Source organism: Pipistrellus hanaki (assembly GCF_964339955.1).
Source record: "Pipistrellus hanaki genome assembly, chromosome: 15".
Lineage (NCBI taxonomy): Eukaryota > Metazoa > Chordata > Mammalia > Chiroptera > Vespertilionidae > Pipistrellus > Pipistrellus hanaki.
In genome coordinates, this window is record NC_140517.1 from 35,554,984 (window position 1) to 35,573,560 (window position 18,577).

The 18,577-nt window shown below is 39.3% G+C and overlaps 1 protein-coding gene across 5 annotated transcripts in view; it reads left to right on the forward strand.

The window, feature by feature from the left end:
- The window catches only part of LOC311610024 (uncharacterized protein), a 76,296-nt gene that overhangs the window by 37,569 nt on the left and 20,150 nt on the right, over positions 1 to 18,577 (forward strand). The window contains exons 3-4 of one of the 5 annotated variants that reach the window (XM_084860847.1): positions 10,431 to 10,516; positions 13,865 to 13,929. The exons of 3 other annotated variants lie outside the window; for them this stretch is intronic. Coding sequence is in view for 1 of the 2 variants with exons in the window: in XM_084860846.1 (XP_084716972.1) it covers positions 10,508 to 10,516 (9 nt within the window). In the remaining variant the exon portion in view is untranslated. The remainder of the gene's footprint in view (positions 1 to 10,430; positions 10,517 to 13,864; positions 13,930 to 18,577) is intronic. One more of the 5 variants, XM_084860846.1, reaches the window with a different exon arrangement.

Here is an 18,577-nt window from a genome sequence, read left to right on the forward strand (position 1 = left end):
CTTACAGAACTTCAGTATCCTCAGGTCCTCAGTTCTACTAGGTCTAGGACCAGGGAAGATATATCCACCTCCCTGGCCTTCAGCTCAGTCCCTGGCCTTGAGCCCTGGCAGTGGAGCAGAGTAGTTGGGCTCTAGGGTGGCGGTGATAGCACAGTAGAGGTGACAGTGGATAAGTCCACTGCAAGGGTGAATCCTGCTGGGTCAGTGGAGGTAGCATGGTCTAGGCAGAGTCCTCTGTGAGTGCACAGGTCTGGTTTGTGTTCTCAGCTTGCGTGTGGGATCCCAGTTGATGCATGGGTCCAAGCAGTGTCATCTGTTGTCGCGTGAGGTTCAGGATGGTGTGCGTGTGGGTTCAGACCAGCCATGACAGTCCAAGTTGTGGTGAGGCAGGATACCTAGCCGCTGCCATTCCCCACAGCCTTCTCCTGAAGAAGACCTTTTAAAACTTTCAAGATGGCATGCTTTCTAAGCTAGAGCCATGCTAGGGGAGTGGCTGTGGCAGTAGCAGTGGATCCCAGGCCAGGAGAGCTCAAATCACTGTCACCGAGACTCCTCACACTCGCCCTCTCACTTCATCACTCACATTCTCATCCTCACTCTGATCCTGTCGGCTGCCATGTTAAAAATCACACTGTCTTGATTATTGTCAATTTATTGGTGATGGCCATTTTGACACATATGAGTTGATATTTCATTGTGGTTTTATTATACATTTCCCTGATGATTAGTGACATTTAGCATCTTTTCCTGTTCCTGTTGGCCATTTGTATGTCCTCTTTGGAGAAATGTCTATTCAGGTCCTCTGCCCATTTTTTATTTGAATTGTTTCTTTGGTGTTAAGTTTTATGAGTTTCATATTTATTTTGGATGTAATCCTCTTATTGAGTATATCATTGGCAGATATTTTTTTTTTACTCAATATGAAGTCTTTTCATTTTGTTGATTATTTCCTTTGTTGTGCAAAAACTTTTAGGCCCTACTGGTTTGGCTCAGTAGATAGAGTTTCAATCTGAGGACTGTATGGTCCCAAGTTCGATTCCAGTCAAGGACACCTGCCTAGGTTGCAGGCTTGATACCCAATAGGGGGCATGCAGGAGGCATCCAACCAATGATTCTTTCTCATCATTGATGTTTATATCTCTCTGTCTGTCTCCCTTCTTCTCTGAAATCAATAAAATTTTATTTTTTTAAACTTTAATTTGCTGTAATCTCATTTTTTTGTTTTCCTTTTCTGAGGGGATATATAAAAATATGTTGTTAAAAACAGTATCAATGAAGTTTATAGCACTATAGGCATATTTCAAAAAACAACAACAACAACAAAAAAGAAACAAGAAAAATCAGCAATAAACTATTTAACCCTATAACTTAAAGAACTAAAAGAGAACAACAAGAAGAGCCTAGAATTAGTAGAAGGAATGAAATAATAAAGATAAGAGCAGAAATAAATAAAATAGAGACTAACAAAGCAATACAAAAACTCCAGGAAACATAGAGCTGGTTCTTTGAAAGGAAACAAAATTGATAAACCATTAGCAAGACTCATCAAGAAACAAAGAAAGAGGACCCAAATAAATAAAATCAGAAACAAAGTTGAGAAGTAATCACTGACACCACAGAAATGCAAAGAATTGTAAGAAAATATTGTGAACAAGCTATACAGTGTGGATGAAATGAACAAATTCCTAGAAAAATACAATCTCCCAAAGCCAAATTAAGAAGAATCAGAAAATCTGAATAGACCAATAACAACTGATGAAATAGAAGCAGTAATAAAAAAGAAAATCTCAGCAAACAGAAGCCCAGGACCAGATGGCTTCACAGGGGAGTTTTATCAAACATTCAAAGAAAATCTAACACATATACTCTTCAAACTATTTCAGAAAATACAAGAGGAAGGAATGCTTCCAAACTCTTTTTACGAAGCCAGCATTATCCTAATTCCAAAACCAGATAAAGACACTACAGAGAAAGAGAATTAAAGGCCAGTATCCCCGATGAACATAGATGCTAAAATCCTCAACAAAATATTAGCAAATCAGCCAGAACTTGTTTGGCTCAGTGGACAGAGCATTGGCCTGCGGACTGAAAGGTCCCAGGTTCGATTCACTGGTCAAGGGCATGTACCAGTAGGGGATGTGCAGGAGGCAGCTAATCAATGTTTCTCTCTCATCGATGTTTCTAACTCTCTATCCCTCTTTCTTCCTCTCTCTGAAAAATCAATAAAATATATTTTTAAAAAATATTAGCAAATCCAACTCAGCAATATATTAAAAAGATCATACACCATGATCAAGTGGTATTTATTGCAGGGGATGCAATGCTGGTATTAATATTCACAAATCAAGAAACGTGATACATCACATAAACAAATGAAAAGACTAAAATCACGTGATCATATCAACAGAAAAAAGCATTTGACAAAAATCCCACATCCATTTTCAATAAAACTCTCAGCAAAGTGGCAATAGAGGGAGCATATCTCAACATGATAAATAGCATATACAACAAACCTACAGTCCACATCATACTCAGTGGGCAAATACTAAAAGCATTTTACCTAAGAACAGGAACCAAGAAAGGGATGTCTGCTTTTACCACTCTTATTCAACATAGTACTGGAAGTCCTAGCCATAGTGATAAGATGATAAGAAGAAATAAATGGCATCCAAATTGGAAAGGAATAAGTAAAACTCTCATTATTCACAGATGACATGATATTGTACATAGAAAATCCATAAAGACTCCACCAGAAAACTAGATTTAGTAAATGAACTTGGCAATATAGCAGAATACAAAACCAACAACCAAAAATCGATGGCTTTTTATACACCAATAAGGAATTCTCAGAAAGAGAAACTAAATAAACAATCTCAACAAAAAAATAAGATACTTAGGAATAAATTTCACCAAGGAGGCAAAGGAATCAGAAAACTACAGGATGTTGAAAAAAAAAAAGATAGAAGATATAAACAAATGCAATAATATACCATATTCATGGATTGATAGAGTCAACATAATTAAAATGTCCATACTACCAAAGGCAATCTACAGGTGCAATGCAATCTCTATTAATATACCAATGGCATATTTCACAGAGCTAGAAGAAATACTCCAAAAATTAAATGGAATAAGAAAAAAAAGTCCTCTGATAGTTGCAGCAATTTTGAGAAAGAAAAAACAAAACCTGAGCAATCCCAATACCAGATTTTAAGTTATACTACAAAGCCACCATAATTAAAACAGCCTGGTATAAGAAGAGGCATATAGATAAATGGAACAGAACAGAGAACCTAGAAATCAACCCAAGCCATTATGCTCAATTAATATTTTACATAGGAAGCAAGAGCATACAGTGGAGTCAAGAGAATTTCTTCAATAAATAATGTTGGGAAAATTGGACAGATACATGAAAAAAAAAAAAATGAAACAAGACCACCAACTGGCATCATACACAAGAATAAATTCAAAATGGATAAAAGACTTAAATGTAAGTTGTCAAACCATAAAAATCCTAGAAGAAACCATAGGCAGCAAAATCTCAGACATCTCACATAGCAATATGTTTATAGATACATCTCCTGAAGCAAAGGAAACAAAGGAGAAAATAAACAAATGAGACTACATCAAAATAAATAAAATAAAAAAACTCTGCACAGCAAAAGAAACCATCAACAAAATAAAGACAGAGCCCACTGTATGGGAGAACATATTTGGCAATGATACATCTGATAAAGGGTAAATATCCAAAATATATAAGGAACTTATATAACTTAACAAAAGGAAGACAATCCAATTTAAAAATGAGCAAAGGACCTAAATAGACACTTTTCCAAAGAGGACATACATATGGCCAAGAGACATGTGAAAAATGTTCCAAGTCACTAATCTGAGAGATGCAGATCAAAATTACTATCCACAAATCAATAAATGACAATTGCTGTTGAGGATGTGGAGAAAAGGGAATCCTAGCATACTGCTGGTAGGAATACAGACTCGTGCAACCATTATGGGAAACAGGTTGGAGTTTCCTCATTAAATTAAATATGGACCTCCCATTTGACCTAGTAATTCCACTTCTAGGAATATATCCAAAGAAACCTGAAGCACCAATCAAAAAGAATGTATGTACCCCATTTCATTGCAGAATTATTTGTAACTAGAGGCCTGGTGCATGAAATTTGTGCCCAGGGCTGGCAGGGGAGGGTGTCCATCAGCCCAGCCTGTACCCTCTCCAATCTGGGACTCCTCAAAGTATGTCTGACTATCCCTCGAGGGATGTCTGCCAGTAGGACATCCCTCTCACAATCCAGGACTGCTGGTTCCCAACTGCTCGCCCGCCTGCCTTCCTGATTGCCCCTAACCACTTCTGCCTGCCAGCCTGATCACCTCCTAACCACTCCCATGCCAGCCTGATTGATGTCTAACTGCTTCCCTGCCAGCCTGTTTGTCCCCAACTTCCATCCTCTGTCAGCCTGGTCACCCCTAACTTCCCTCCCCTGCAGGGTTGATCACCTTCAACTGCCCTTTTTTGCAGGCCGGGTCCCTCTCAATTGCCCTCCCCTGCTGGCCATCTTTGTAGTGGCCATCTTGTGTCCACATGGGGGCAGCCATCTTGTGTGTTGGAGTGATGGTCAATTTATATATTACTCTTTTATTAGATAGGATAGAGGTCTGGTGCATGGGTGGGGGCCAGTTGGTTTGCCCTGAAGGGTGTCCTAGATCAGGGTGGGGGTTCCCTTGGGACGTGGGGCAGCCTGAGCAAAGGGCCTGTGGTGGTTTGCAGGCCAGCCATGCCCCCTGGCGACCCAAGCAGAGGCCCTGGTATCTGGAATTTACTTACCTTCTACAATTGAAACTTTGTAGCCTGGAGCAGAGTCAAGCCTCCTGCTCACTCTGTGGTGAGCAGCCATTTCTATTTGGATTTCTTTACCTTGTATAATTGAAACTTTGTAGTGTTGAGTGGAGGCCTAGGCCATCAAGGGAAAGTGGAAAGCTTGGCTTCTTCCATTGCCTGGGAAACCCAAGCCTCTCTCCTACTCTCTGTAGCTGTAGCCACCTTGGTTGGGTTTATTTGCATACTTGCTCTGATTGGCTGGTGGGTGTGGCTTGTGGGTATAGCAGAGTGATCGTTAATTTGCATATTACTCTTTTATTAGGTATGATAGCCAAGATCTGGAAACAGCCCATCTTAGATGAGTGGATAAAAAAGCTGTGCTACATTTGTACCATGAAATATTATTCAGCAGTCAAAAAAGAAGAATCTCTTACCCTTTGAGACAACATGGTGGGATCTGGGGAGTATCATGCTAAGTGATATAACTTAGTCAGAGAAAGATAAGTATCACACAATCGCACTCATATGTGGAATCTAAATAACAAAATACACTGATGAACGGAGTGGATCCAGAGACTTGAAGCTTGGCAGAGAGGGTAGAATCTTAGAAGGAAGGTGGGGGAGGGTGGGTGGGAGGTAATTAATCAAAGACCTTGATGCATATATGCATAACCCATGGACACAAACAATAGGGTGCTGAAAGCCTTGGGTCGGGACAGGGTTGGGCTGTTGGATGTCAATGGTAGAGAAAAGTGGACATATGTAATATTTTCAACAATAAAGAATTGTTTTTAAAAACAATATAACAATATCAGAGTTTACTTTCTATTTTTTCTTCTAGGAGTTTTACAACTGTCTGTCTTACATTTAAGTCTTTAAGTCATTTTGAGTTTAGTTTTATTTTTCACATGTATTTATCCAGTTTCTCCAACACAATTTTTGGAAGAAACTGGCTTTATCCTTTTGCATATTCTTGCCTTCTTCATGATAGGTTCACTATATAGGCATGGGTTTTTTTCCTGGGTCATCTATTCTGTTTCATTCATCTATGTTTTCCATTTTTATGCCAGTACCATGCTGTTGTGATTACTATCGCCTTATAGTATAATTTTATACCGGGTAGCATGATACCTACAACTTTGTTCTTTTTTCCCAATAATTATTTGGCTATTCCAAGGTCTTTTGATTACAGTGACCTGATAGTACAGTTTGATATCAGTTATTATGATTCTTGCAACTTTGTTCTTCTTTCTCAAAATTGATGAGGCTATTCAGGGTCTTTTTTGGTTCCATATAAATTTTTGGAATATTGTTCTAGATCTTTGAAATATGTCATATTGTAAAAAATAGGATTTGTGTTGAATCTATAGATTGCTTTGGTTAATATGGACATTTTAATGATGTTAATTCTCCCAATCCACAAACATAGTATATACTTCCACTTGTTTATATCTGCATTTATTTCTTTTTTCAATTTATAGTTTTCCAAGTATAGGTCTTTTACCTCCTTGGTTAAGTTTATTCCGAGGTACCTAAATTTTTGTTGTTGCAATGGTTACTGGGATTTTTTTAAGTTCCTCTTTCTGATAGTTCATTCTTAGTGTATAAAAATGCCACTGATTTCTAGATTTTAATTTTATGTCCTGCTATTTGCTGAATTCACTTATTAGATATAGTAGTTTTTTGTTGGGCTTTTTAGGGTTTCTATGTACAATATTGTGTCGTCTGCCAATAATAACAGTTTTACTTTTTTCCTTCAATTTGGATGCCTTTTATTTCTTCCTGTTTGATCATTGTGGCTAGGACTTCCAGTACTATTATATATAATAAAAGCCTAGTATGCAAATTGTCCCTTGACTGGGAGTTCAACCACTTGCTATGACATGTGTTGACCACTAGGGGGTGATGCAGAACATGGCAGGCAGCAGTGGAGGCACTGCCAGCCCCAATGGACCCTGACGAGAGCAGGATCATGTCAGGATGGTGGAGCAGTTGAGCAGGTGGCGCCAGACCAAGGCGGTTACGAGCTGGGCTCAATTGCCCCACAGATGGTGACCAGTGGGGGTGAGAGGGACACCACCTGGCTCCCAGGCGCTGAGGGAGCTGGGTAGGGCCCAATGACTCAGGTGTAGGGGAGCGCATGGGGTCAGCTGGGACCTACCCTTCCAACCAAATGTTTACGCTTCGATCACCGGCCAAGGCCTAGGGACTGCACCCATGCACAAATTTCTTGCATCATGCCTCTAGTGTTGAATAAGAGTGGTGAAAGCAAACACCTTTGTCTTGTTCCTGATCTTTAGGAAAATGCTTTTAGTTTTTGCCCACTGAGTATGTTTGGCATATATGGTCTTTATTATGCTGAGGTATGATCTCTCTATTCCTACTTTACTGAGAGTTTTTATCATAATGCAAAAGTGAGGTCCAAGTCTCCCAAGTGGCATGTATCTGTACTGACTCCACCACCACATGTTGTGGGCTCTTCTTCCTATCTCTGTTGCTCTGGGTAGAAACCCCACACTCCCAGGGAATGGACTTTTGTAGCCACAATATCACTCAGGCTTCTCAGTCACTGCACCTGGTTTTGGTGGCTAGCCCTTTCTGTATCCCTTTCTGCCCCTTTGACCATCTTTATATGGCTTCTGCTGTGATTCGTTGGTTATAGTATTCAATTCAGCTAGTCTTCAGGTAGTTATTTAGGTTGATTTCTCTATAATTTAGCCATAAATCACGTTTGGGGCTGAGAGCTGGTGAGTGTAGCTTCCATCTACACTGCTGCCATATTGGGATCTCTTGTTATTTGATCTTCAGTAAACCCTTTTTTGCAACAATTTCCATTGCTCGTAGCAGGAGCTCTGGCAGGGTCCAGGAAAAGACCCCATTTAAAGTAGTAGAAGGTGCCGAAACCGGTTTGGCTCAGTGGTAGAGCGTCAGTCTGCTGACTGAAAGGTCCCAGGTTCGATTCCGGTCAAGGGCATGTACATTGGCTGCAGGCACATCCCCGGTAGGAGATGTGAAGGAGGCGGCTGGCCGATGTTTCTCTCTCATCGACGTTTCTGGCTCTCTATCTCTCTCCCTTCCTCTCTGTAAAAAAATCAATAAAAAATATATTTTAATTTAAAAAAAAGTAGTAGAAGGCACCTAGGAATAATCTGAATAAGAATTATGCATGATATGTAAGAAATATTCCTGAAAGACACAAACATTAACTTGAGTAAATAGAAAGGCATTCTGTGTTCTAAGAAATCAAGACTCAGCACCATAAAGATTTCAGAAGTCCTTATATTACTCTATTCATGTTATGCACTCTCGGTAAAAATATGAGTGTAATTAATAATTCATCCATGTTTATGTGGAAACTTTGAGTTATTAATTTTTTTTTTGAAAATAGACACTCAGGTTTAAGAGCCAGAGCCTTTAAAAAAAAAAAAAAAAAAAGACTTTGTTCTTTTAGAGTGGTTTAGATTGACAGACTCGAGAGGAATGAACAGAGTTTCCACCCACACCTCTTGCCCCATGCATTTGGTACATTTGCTACAACCGATGAACCTACACTTGGCACATCAATACTCAAATTCCATAGTTCACTTTAGGGCTCAATCTTGATGTTGTAGAGTCTGTTGTGTTGGACAAAAGAATAATGACATTTATCTTATCATTTAGTATTATACAGAATAGTTTAACTGCTCTAAAAAGTCACCTATTCTTTTTTTTCTTTATTCCTCTCTCCAAACCCCTAGCAATCACTGATCATTTTATTTTCTTCATATTTTTGCCTTTCCAGAATGTCATATAGGTGGAATTATATAGTATATCTTTTTTTGTTCTTGTTGTTAATCCTTACCCGAGGATATTTTTCCATTGATTTTTAGAGAGAGTGGAAGGGAGAGGGAGAGACAGAGAGACAGAAACATGAATGTGAGAGAGACACATCAATTGGTTTCCTCCTGCACACACCCCTGACCAGGGTCGGGGATAGAGCCTACAACCTAGGCACGTGCCCTTGATTGGCATCAAACTCTGTCCACTGAGCAAAACCTGCTGGGGCTGTCTTTTTTATGTTGGCTCCTTTCACCTAATTATATGCCTTTTCATTGCTCCATAGTGCATTTCTTCTTTAAAACTGAATAACATTTTATTGCCTATGTGTACCACAGCTTATTTAATCATTCACTGAGACTTATTTGGGTTATTCCCAAGTTTTGGCAATTATGAATAAAACTGCTGTCAACATCAGTGCATGAGTGTTTGTGTAACATAATTACTGAACTCTTTTGGGAAAATATCAAGGAGCATTATTACTGGATCATATTGTAGGAATATGTTTACTTTTGTAAGAAGCTGCCAAACTGCCTTCCAAGGTCACTGTACCATTTTGCATTCTCACCAGCAATGAATGAGAGTTCCTGTTGCTCCTTTCCAGCATATAATATTGTCAGTGTTCTGGATTTGGGCTATTCTAATAAGTATGTGTGGAGAGATCTTTTATTAAGACATTAAAACATTTTTCAAAAAAAAATTTTTTTTTAATTAGATATAATAGAGAACATGATACTGGCAAAAGAATAAACAGATTGCTGAACCAAAATAGAACTACTTAGAAATCAAAAAATGTATCATGTATGATACATTATCTGTACTAATGCCCACTTTTGTTTCTTATGTCACCATATCTGAAGTGAGGCAATATCGTTATATAGTTTATTTCTTAATTAGAATGTAAAATAATAGTGTATTTTAAGTGTCATGAAATATTCACATGAGACTTTGTACACTTGGGTAGCCCCCTTTTGGAAGAAAATTAAGTAGAATTTATAACATATATTACAGGAGAACACAATTATAATTGATAATCTTATATTATAATCTTTTATCAAATAATATCATGCCAAAATGAAATAATTGATTAAAGATTTACATGTAATAAATGAAAGCATTAAAGTTTTAAAAAATGAAATTTATATAAGTATATTATAGGTAAGAAAGATCTTACTCAAAAAGTAGAAGAGTTGACATTATGACTGTTTTGTGTGACAAAAATTCATAGCAAAGATAAAATCCTTTTATTTTTATTTTATTTTTTACAAAAAAAAGGTAGTTTAGAAATGAGGAATGTTTCTATGTAGACGTGGGCATGGGTGTGTGGTGGGGAAAGTTGACTGACTTTCTTGGGCTTGGAAAATGAGAAGACTTGATTAGGTTTTGATCAGAGGGTACTGTGTTATTGGCCAGAGGGCACCATTTGGGTGAATCTTGCTTGGAACCTGTGGACTTCAGAAGAGGAATTTGCTCAGGACAGGTCTTGGAAGCTCTCTCTTGGTTTCAGAGCAATATCACTACTAGAATAACACTGTTGAGGCAGGAACATGGGTTGCTTGGGTGAAAAAAGGGAATCTGAGTCTATTTTTTTTTAAGATCTACTAGCTAGGATCTGTCTTGCTGCAGTTAAAGCCTGGGGTTTATGGGGTTGAAGAAGGGGTAAGATTTATCCCACTAGCTAGACTTAGAAGACCAAGACAAATGGAGATAGTTTTACTTGGTTAGTCTGAGAGCTGTAAGGCCCATATTTTTATAGAGCATTTCTTTGCTTCCTCAGACCTGCCTTCTTAGAACACTATCCTTTTTTAAGAGAATGGCCTTGAAGCAGACTGTTAATCTGCAATACTGAAAGCCATGGCCCAGGTGAGTTTATGTTCTTCTTACCTTCCTGTCACTGTTCTTTTTAAGAAATATTTAAAACAAAATTTTAAGGGCATGTGAGCATTTGCTTACCTTTCTGGCTTTCTGTTTATGAGAATCCTCATTCAGAATCCTAGAATCCTACAGTGACCATCAGTTTTGTATTCAGTATTGTAAATAAGCTCATGAATTAAACATTTTTTTTAACTTGATCTGTCCATTACATTGATCCCCAGATTGTACCAATTTTGGCCAATACAAGGCTCTTCGGGTTGACTCCTGAGACTTTCTAACCTGATTCTAATAGTGTGTGTTTTTTTAATTGTTTTCACTATTACATGACTTCTATATTGTCTCTTTTGCCCACCTCCACCAGCCCCTTTCCCTCCTCTAGCCTTCATCACACTGTTATCTGTGTCCATAGGTTATGTATATATGTTCTTTGGCTAATCTATTCACCTTCTTTCATACACTGCCCCTACTGACCTCCCCTCTGATATCTGTCACTCTGCTTCATGTATCCATGCCTTTAGTTCTATTTTGTTTGTCAGTTTATTTTGTTCATTGGATTCCACATATAAATGAGATCATATGGTATTTATCTTTCTCTGATTGGCCTCTTTTGCTTAGCATATAATCTTCAGGACAATCCATGCAATCACAAAGGGTAAGAGTTCCTTCATTTTTACAGCCAACTACCATCCCATTGTGTAAATGTTTGTTTATTTTTTCCCCATTAATCTACTGATGGGTACGTGGGCTGTTTCCAGATCTTGGCTGTTGTAAATAATTCTGTAATGAACATAGAGGTGTATAGATTCTTTCTGATTGGTGTTTTGGAATTCTAGGATATATTCCCAGAAGTAGAATTGTTGGGTCAAAAGGCAGTCCTATTTTTGAATTTTTGAGGAAACTTTATACTATTTTTCTCAGTGACTGCACCAGTCTGTATCTCCACCAACAGTGTACTAGGTTTCCTTTTCTCCACATCCTCACTAGCACTTATTGTTTATTGATTTATTGATGGTAGACATTCTGGCAGGTGTGATTTTAATTTGCATCTCTAGTGATTAGTGATGTTGAGCATTTTTTCATATGGCTATTGGCCATCTGTATGTCTTCTTTGGAGAAATGTTTATTCAGATCCTTTGTATATTTTTTAATTGAATTGTCTTCCTCCTTGTTGAGTTGTATAATTTCTCTATATATATTTTGAAAATTAACCCCTTATCAGATGTATCATTGGGTTCCATTTTCATTTTGTTGATGATTTATTTTTATTTTTAAAATATATATTTATTAACTTCAGAAAGGAAGGGAGAGATAGAAGCACCAATGATGAGGGAGAATCACTGACTGGCTGCCTCCCTCACACCCCATACTGGGTTTGAGCTGGCAACTCAGGAATGTAGCCTGACCTGAAATCATCCCGTGACCACCTAGTTCATAGGTCAAAGCTCAATGACTTAGTCATGCCAAATGGGTAATTTTATTAATTTTTGGAGAGAGAAGAAAGGTGAGGAAGAGAAACACAATGCAAGAGTGCAGCCACCTTTTGCACACCCCATTCTGGAGTTGATGATTTCTTTTTCTGTGCAGAAGTTTTTAGTTTGGTGTAGTCCCATTTGTTTACTTTTGTCTTTATTCCCATTGTCCTAGGAGATATATCAGCAAATGAAATTGCTATGAGATGTCTTAGACTTTACTACTTCTATTTTCTATTAGAATTTTATAGTTTTGTTACTTACATTTAAGTCTCTTATCAATTTTGAGTTTATTCTTGTGTATGGTGTAAGTTGGTGGTCTAGTTTCAACATTTTGGATGTACCTGTCCAATATTCCCAACACCATTTATTGTATTAAAGAGACTGTCTTCTCTTCATTGTATGCTATTGCCTCCTTTGTTAAATGTTAATTTATCATAAAGGCGTGGCTTTATTTATGGGCTCTTTTTTCTTTTCCACTTATTTTTTATGTATATAGTGACCTTTATTATAATTCATAAATACATTAGAAATGAATCTTTAATTTAAAAAAGGCATCTAGGTTCTCATGGGCTTCTGTTTTCTGTTCATTCATCTATGCAGTTAGAAAACCAACTTTGAGGATGAAAAAGGTTAAGTATCATTTTAGTTTCAATTTTTGCCTCAACATTCTTAAAAGTTCTATGGACTTTCTAGGTCCTAGTATCATACTGTCTTTTTTTTTTCTTTCAAAAAAAGATTTATTAAATATATTGAGGTGACATTAGGTCAACATGAACATATAAATACAACATAAACATATACAATAATCTGAGTGGACAGATTATTATGACCACCCCATCAGTACTTTGTTGGGCCACCTTTTGCCTTTAATACTGTGGTGATTCTTCTGGCATTGACTCCACGAGATGTTGAAAGGTGATGCGAGGAATCTGGCACCATGCCTGATGAATAGCACTGTCCAGTTCTGTGAGATTTGATGGTTGTGGAACCAGCTGCCTGATGGCTCTTTTAACTTTGTCCCACAAATGCTCAATTAGATTGAGATCTGGTGATTGTGGGGGCTACCTAAGCAAGGTAAAGTCTCCCTCATGTTCTTGAAACCACTCCTTCACAATATGAGCACTGGGGAATGGCGCTTTGTCTTGTTGGAAGAAGCCATCTTCATTGGAATACACATCAACATGATAAGATGAACTTGATCAGCAACAATACTTAGGTATGTTGTGCTATTTAGATGTTGTTCCATACAAATTAAAGGGCCCAAATCATGCAAGGAAAACATGCTCCAAACCATAACACTGCCCCCACAAGCTTGAAGGGTTGTACTCATGCATGTGGGGTACACGCTTTCATGCTGTTTCCACGAAATTCTCACTCTTCCATCTGACTGATGCAACTGGAAATGTGAGTCATTGAATCACATGACTTTTCTAATGCTCGACTGTCCAATCCTTGTGTTCCTTTGCAAATTGGGGATGTTTTATTTTGTTAACTGCAGGCAGCAAAGGTGTTCAATAGGCCTTTGGCTTCCATATCCCATATGATGCAGTGTACGGCTAATTTGCCTACAAATGTCAGGTGGTCATAATAATCTGGTCATTCAGTATAGGTTTCAGGTAGGGTTTCTATGTTACAAGATCTGTATATTGTACCGTGTGCCAACCACCCAAAGTCATGTTTTTTCCTGTCACCATACTGTCTTAATAGAGCTGTCCATGCTCTATGCCTTCTGTAGCTTGACCAATGGGACATTCTTTTAGTCTACCAGTTAATACAAATCTGGGGCTATGACTGAGAATTTGCATTTCTGTCTTCCTGCTCCCCTTTTTACTCCAAAGTGCAATTATATATCTTCCAAAAATAGTTACCACTTTACCAACTCTCCCTGTGAACTAGAGGATCCAAAAAGCACTGTCAACTGCCACAAAGGTAAGGTGACTCTACTTCATCCCCAAATCAAATTATTTGGTATATTGACTGAAGGTAAACACCAAGCATGCAGAACAGAGGTGTATCCCCAAAAACTTCTGCTTATTTACTAGTATATACCTATTCAGATGCTAGTACCAGGCTGTTTTGATTACATTGGTCTTATAGTATGCTTTAATATTCAATATTGTGATACCTCCAATTTTGTTCTTTAGATAGCTGAGGCTATTTGGATTCTTTTTTGGTTCCATATAAATGTTTGGAATATTTTCTCTAGATCTGTGAAATATGCCATTAATATTTTAATAGGAATTATGTTGAATCTATGGATTTCTTTGATTAGCATGGACATTTTAATTATGTTAATTCTTCTAATCAGTGAACACAGTATATGCTTCCCCTTATTTGTATCTTCCTCTGTTTTCTTTCTTCAATGTCCTATAGGTTTCCAAATATAGATATTTTACCCCCTTGATTATATTACTAGGTGCCTTATTTTTGTTGTTGTTGTTGTTGCAGTAGTAAATGGAATTACTGTCTTAGCTTCTTCTGATAGTTTATTATTGGTGTATAGAAATGCCATTGTTTTCAGGGATATTAATTTTGTATCCTACTATTTTGCCAAATTTATTTATTATATCTAACTAGAGGCCCAGTGTACAAAATTCATACAAGGAGGGGGCGTTCCCTCAGCTCAGCTTGCACCCTTTCCAATTAGGGTCCCATTGGGACCACTGACTCCTAAGTGCTCACCTGCCTGCCTTCCTAATTGCCCCTAACTGCCTCTGCCTGCAACCTGGTCACTCCTAACTCCCCTTCCCTGCTGGCCTGGTTGCCCCCAACTGCCCTCCCCTGCTGGCCTTATCTCATCCCCAGTAGCCCTCCCCTGCTGACCTGATCTTGCCCCCAACTGCCCTCCCCTGCAGGCCTGATCTCACCCCCAACTGCCCTCCCCTGCAGGCCTGATCTCACCCCCAACTGCCCTCCTCTGCTGGCCAATTTGGTTCTGATTGGTCAGTTTCTATGCCAGTGTCAAAAGCTCTGCATCCTAGGCAGCCATTGGCTTCCCACAGCACCCAGATTTAGTTGATTGGTCAGTTCCTATGCCAGTCAGCTTCAAAAGCTCTGCCTCCTAGACAGCTATTGGTTCTTCACAGCACCCACATTTGGTTCTGATTGGTTGGGTCCTGTGCCAGTCAGCATCTCTGGGCCTGTCACTGGGCCTGATTAGAGAGGTAGGGCTTAATAGCAGCCTCCCATAGAAACTGGGAGAGAAAGAAAAGTCAGGCTGCTGGCAAAGCTCGGAAAGAAAGAGGAAGAGAAAGAAAGAGGCAGGTACTGATCAACAGCTGTCATTGAGGCTGTGGATCAGACCCTGCCTCTCTCTCTGGGTCTCAGCCCCCTGGGCAGTCAGTGCTAGGTTGTCAGGCTGCAGCTGGGCAGTCAGTGTGACTGAAGGACTTCCGGGTTGATCAGCCTTCAATAGTGATCAGTAATTACAACCCTGGCCTTTTATATATTAGACTAGAGGCCCATTGCAGGAAGATTCCTGCAATAGGGCTTCCTGCTGCAGTCGCTGCCCCACCTGCTTCCCTTCCTTCTCCCCCAGCCCGCCTGCTTTCTTCCCTTCTCCCTGTCCCACTTGCTTTCCTCCCTTCTCTTTACCCCACCTGCTTCCCTTCCTTCTCCCCCACCCTGCTTGCTTGCTTTTCCACAGCCCTGCTCCCTTCTGAGGCACTTGGCTCTTTCTACACTGTCTTCAGTCTTCACTCTAGCCTGGATATGCAAATTAACCACCATCTTGGTTGGGTTAATTTGCATGCTCGGTCTGATTGGCTGGTGGGCAGGGCTTGTGGGCATAGCAAATGTGCAATCAATTTGCATGTTTCTTTTTTAATAAGTAGGATATTTTTCTGTGTAGTCTTTAGGGTCTTCTATGTGAATAATGACATTTTTTAAAAAATATTTTATTAGTTTTTTACAGAGAGGAAGAGAGAGGGAAAGAGAGTTAGAAACATCGAGAGAGAATCATCGACCAGCTGCCTCTTGCACACCCCCTACTAGGGATGTGCCCACAACCAAGGTACATGCCCTAGACCGGAATTGAACCTGGCACCTTTCAGTCCACAGGCTGACGCTCTATGCACTGAGCCAAACCGGTTTCGGCAGTAATAACATTTTATTGCCTCCCTTCCATTTGGATAACTTTCATTTCTTCTTTTGTGTGATTAGTGGCTAGCACTTTTGTACTATTCTAAAAGAGTAATATGCAAATTGACCATATCTCCACTATACCAACAAGCTACACCCACCAGCCAATTAGAAGTGAGTATGCAAATTAACCCAACAAAGATGGTTGAGGCCATGGAGCGAGCAGGTGGCTTGGGTTTCCCCAGTGATGGAGGAAGCCAAGTTTTCTGCCTGCCCTGGCCTGCCTTGGCCTCCACTTAAGGCTACAAAGTTCAATTATAGAAGATAAATAAATCCCAAGTACCAGGGCCTCTGCTTGGGTCGCCAGGGGGTATGGCTGACCTGCAAACCACCACAGGCCCTTCACTCAGGCCACCCCATGCCTTAAGGGAACCCCACCCTGATCTGGGACACCCTCAGGGCAAACATGCCAGCCCCCACCTGTGCACTAAGCCTCTATCCTATCTAACAAAAGAGTAATATGCAGATTGACCGTCACTACAACACACAATAGCTGCCCCCATGTGGTCAAAGATCCTGCCCCCAAGTGGACACAAGATGGCCACCACAAGATGGTCAACAGGGGAGGGCATTGGGAGGGACCAAGTCTGCAAGGGAGCGCAGTTGGGGGTGATCAATCCTGCAGGGGAAGGCTGTTAGGGGTGACCAGGCTGGCAGAGGAGGAAAGTTGGGGGTGACCGAGCCTGCAGGGAAGGGCAGTTGGGTGGGACCAGGCCTATAAGGGAGGGCAGTTCAGGGTGACCAGGCCTGCAGGGGAGCATTTAGGCATCAATCAGGCTGGCAGGGGAGTGGTTAGGGTGTGATCAGGCTGGCAGGTGGAAGCAGTTAGGGGCAATCAGAAAGGCAGGCAGGCGAGCAATTGGGAGCCAGTAGTCCTGGATTGTGAGAAGGATGTCCCAGATTGGAGAGGGTGCAGGCTGAGCTGAGGGACACACACCCCCCCCCATGCATGAATTTTGTGCACCAGGTCTCTAGTGTTTAATAATAGTGATGAAAGCGTATATCTTTGTCTTGTTCCTGTTCTTAAGAGAAACGCTTTTAGTTTTTGCCCTTGAATATCATGTGACTGTTGGCTTTTATTTTGTAAAGGTATGATTTCTTTATTACTATTTCTCTATTTTTCTGAGAATGTTTATTATAAATGCATGCTTGATTTTATTAAATGCTTTTTATGCATCTATTGATATGACCATGTGGTTTTTGTCTTTTATTTTGTTTATGTAATGTATCACATTATTGGTTTGGAATACTGAACCAGCCTTTCAACTCCAGAATAGATCCCACTTGAGCATGGTTTATGATCTTTTTAATATATTGTTAATATGTTGTTAAAGATTTTAGCATCTATGTTCATACTGGATATTGCCCTATAATAGTTATTGTTTGTAGTGTCTTTATCTGGTTATGGACTTGCAATAATGCTTGCTTAATAAAAAGAGCTTGTCAGTCATCTTTCCTCTTGAATTTTTAGAATAGTTTGAAGAGGATAGGTATTAGTTCTTCATTGAATGTTTGGTAAAACATTCTGGTCCAGGACTTTTGTCTGCTGTAAGTTTTTTTTATTACTGCTTTGATAACATTAGTTGTTATCAGTCTATTCAGATTTTCTGATTCTTTCTGATTCAATTTTGGAAAAGTGTGTGTATGTTTCTAGGCATTTGTTCATTTCACCCAAGGTATACAATTTATTGGCATATGCAGTGGAACCTCAGTTCTTGAACTTAATTTGTTCCAAAAGGCTGTTGGAAAACCAAAGCAGTTTCTCCCATCAGAAATAATGTAAATTTAAATCCTCATCCCAGGATATTTTCCCATTGATTTCTAGAGAGAGTAGGAGGGGGAGAGACAGAGAGATAGAAACATTGATGTGAGAGTGATACATCAATTGATTGCAACTAAGGTACATGCCCTTGACCTGAATCGAACCTGAAACCCTTCAGTCTGCAGGCCAATGCTCTATCCACTGAGCCAAATCAGGTAGAGTTTAAACTTTTTTATATACAGTTCATGTACTGTGTAATCTATAAAGAAATACTTTAAAAACAAAAAAAGGCATGGAATGTAAATGAAAATAAAGGAAATGAAATGCACAGTAAAAAATGAAAATTTAGTAATAATAAGCAGCAACTAAAGCAAAAAGAAAATCATAAAAATATTCACAGTACAATTTCCTGAAATGTAAATAACATAAACATTCTCTGCTTTGTTTGTCACCTGAGAGACATGTGTCTGATCATACAGGTGTTAGTATGAAATGTTGTCAGGTTGAGAAGTGACTTGTTCAAGATGGAGACCTTTGAGAACCAATGTAGTTAAATTGTTCATAGATATTATTACAATCCTTTGTATTTCTGTGATGCCAGTTGTTACTTCTCCTTTTTAATTTCTCATTTCATATATTTGGGTTCGCTCTCTTTTTTTCTTGATGAGTCTGGTT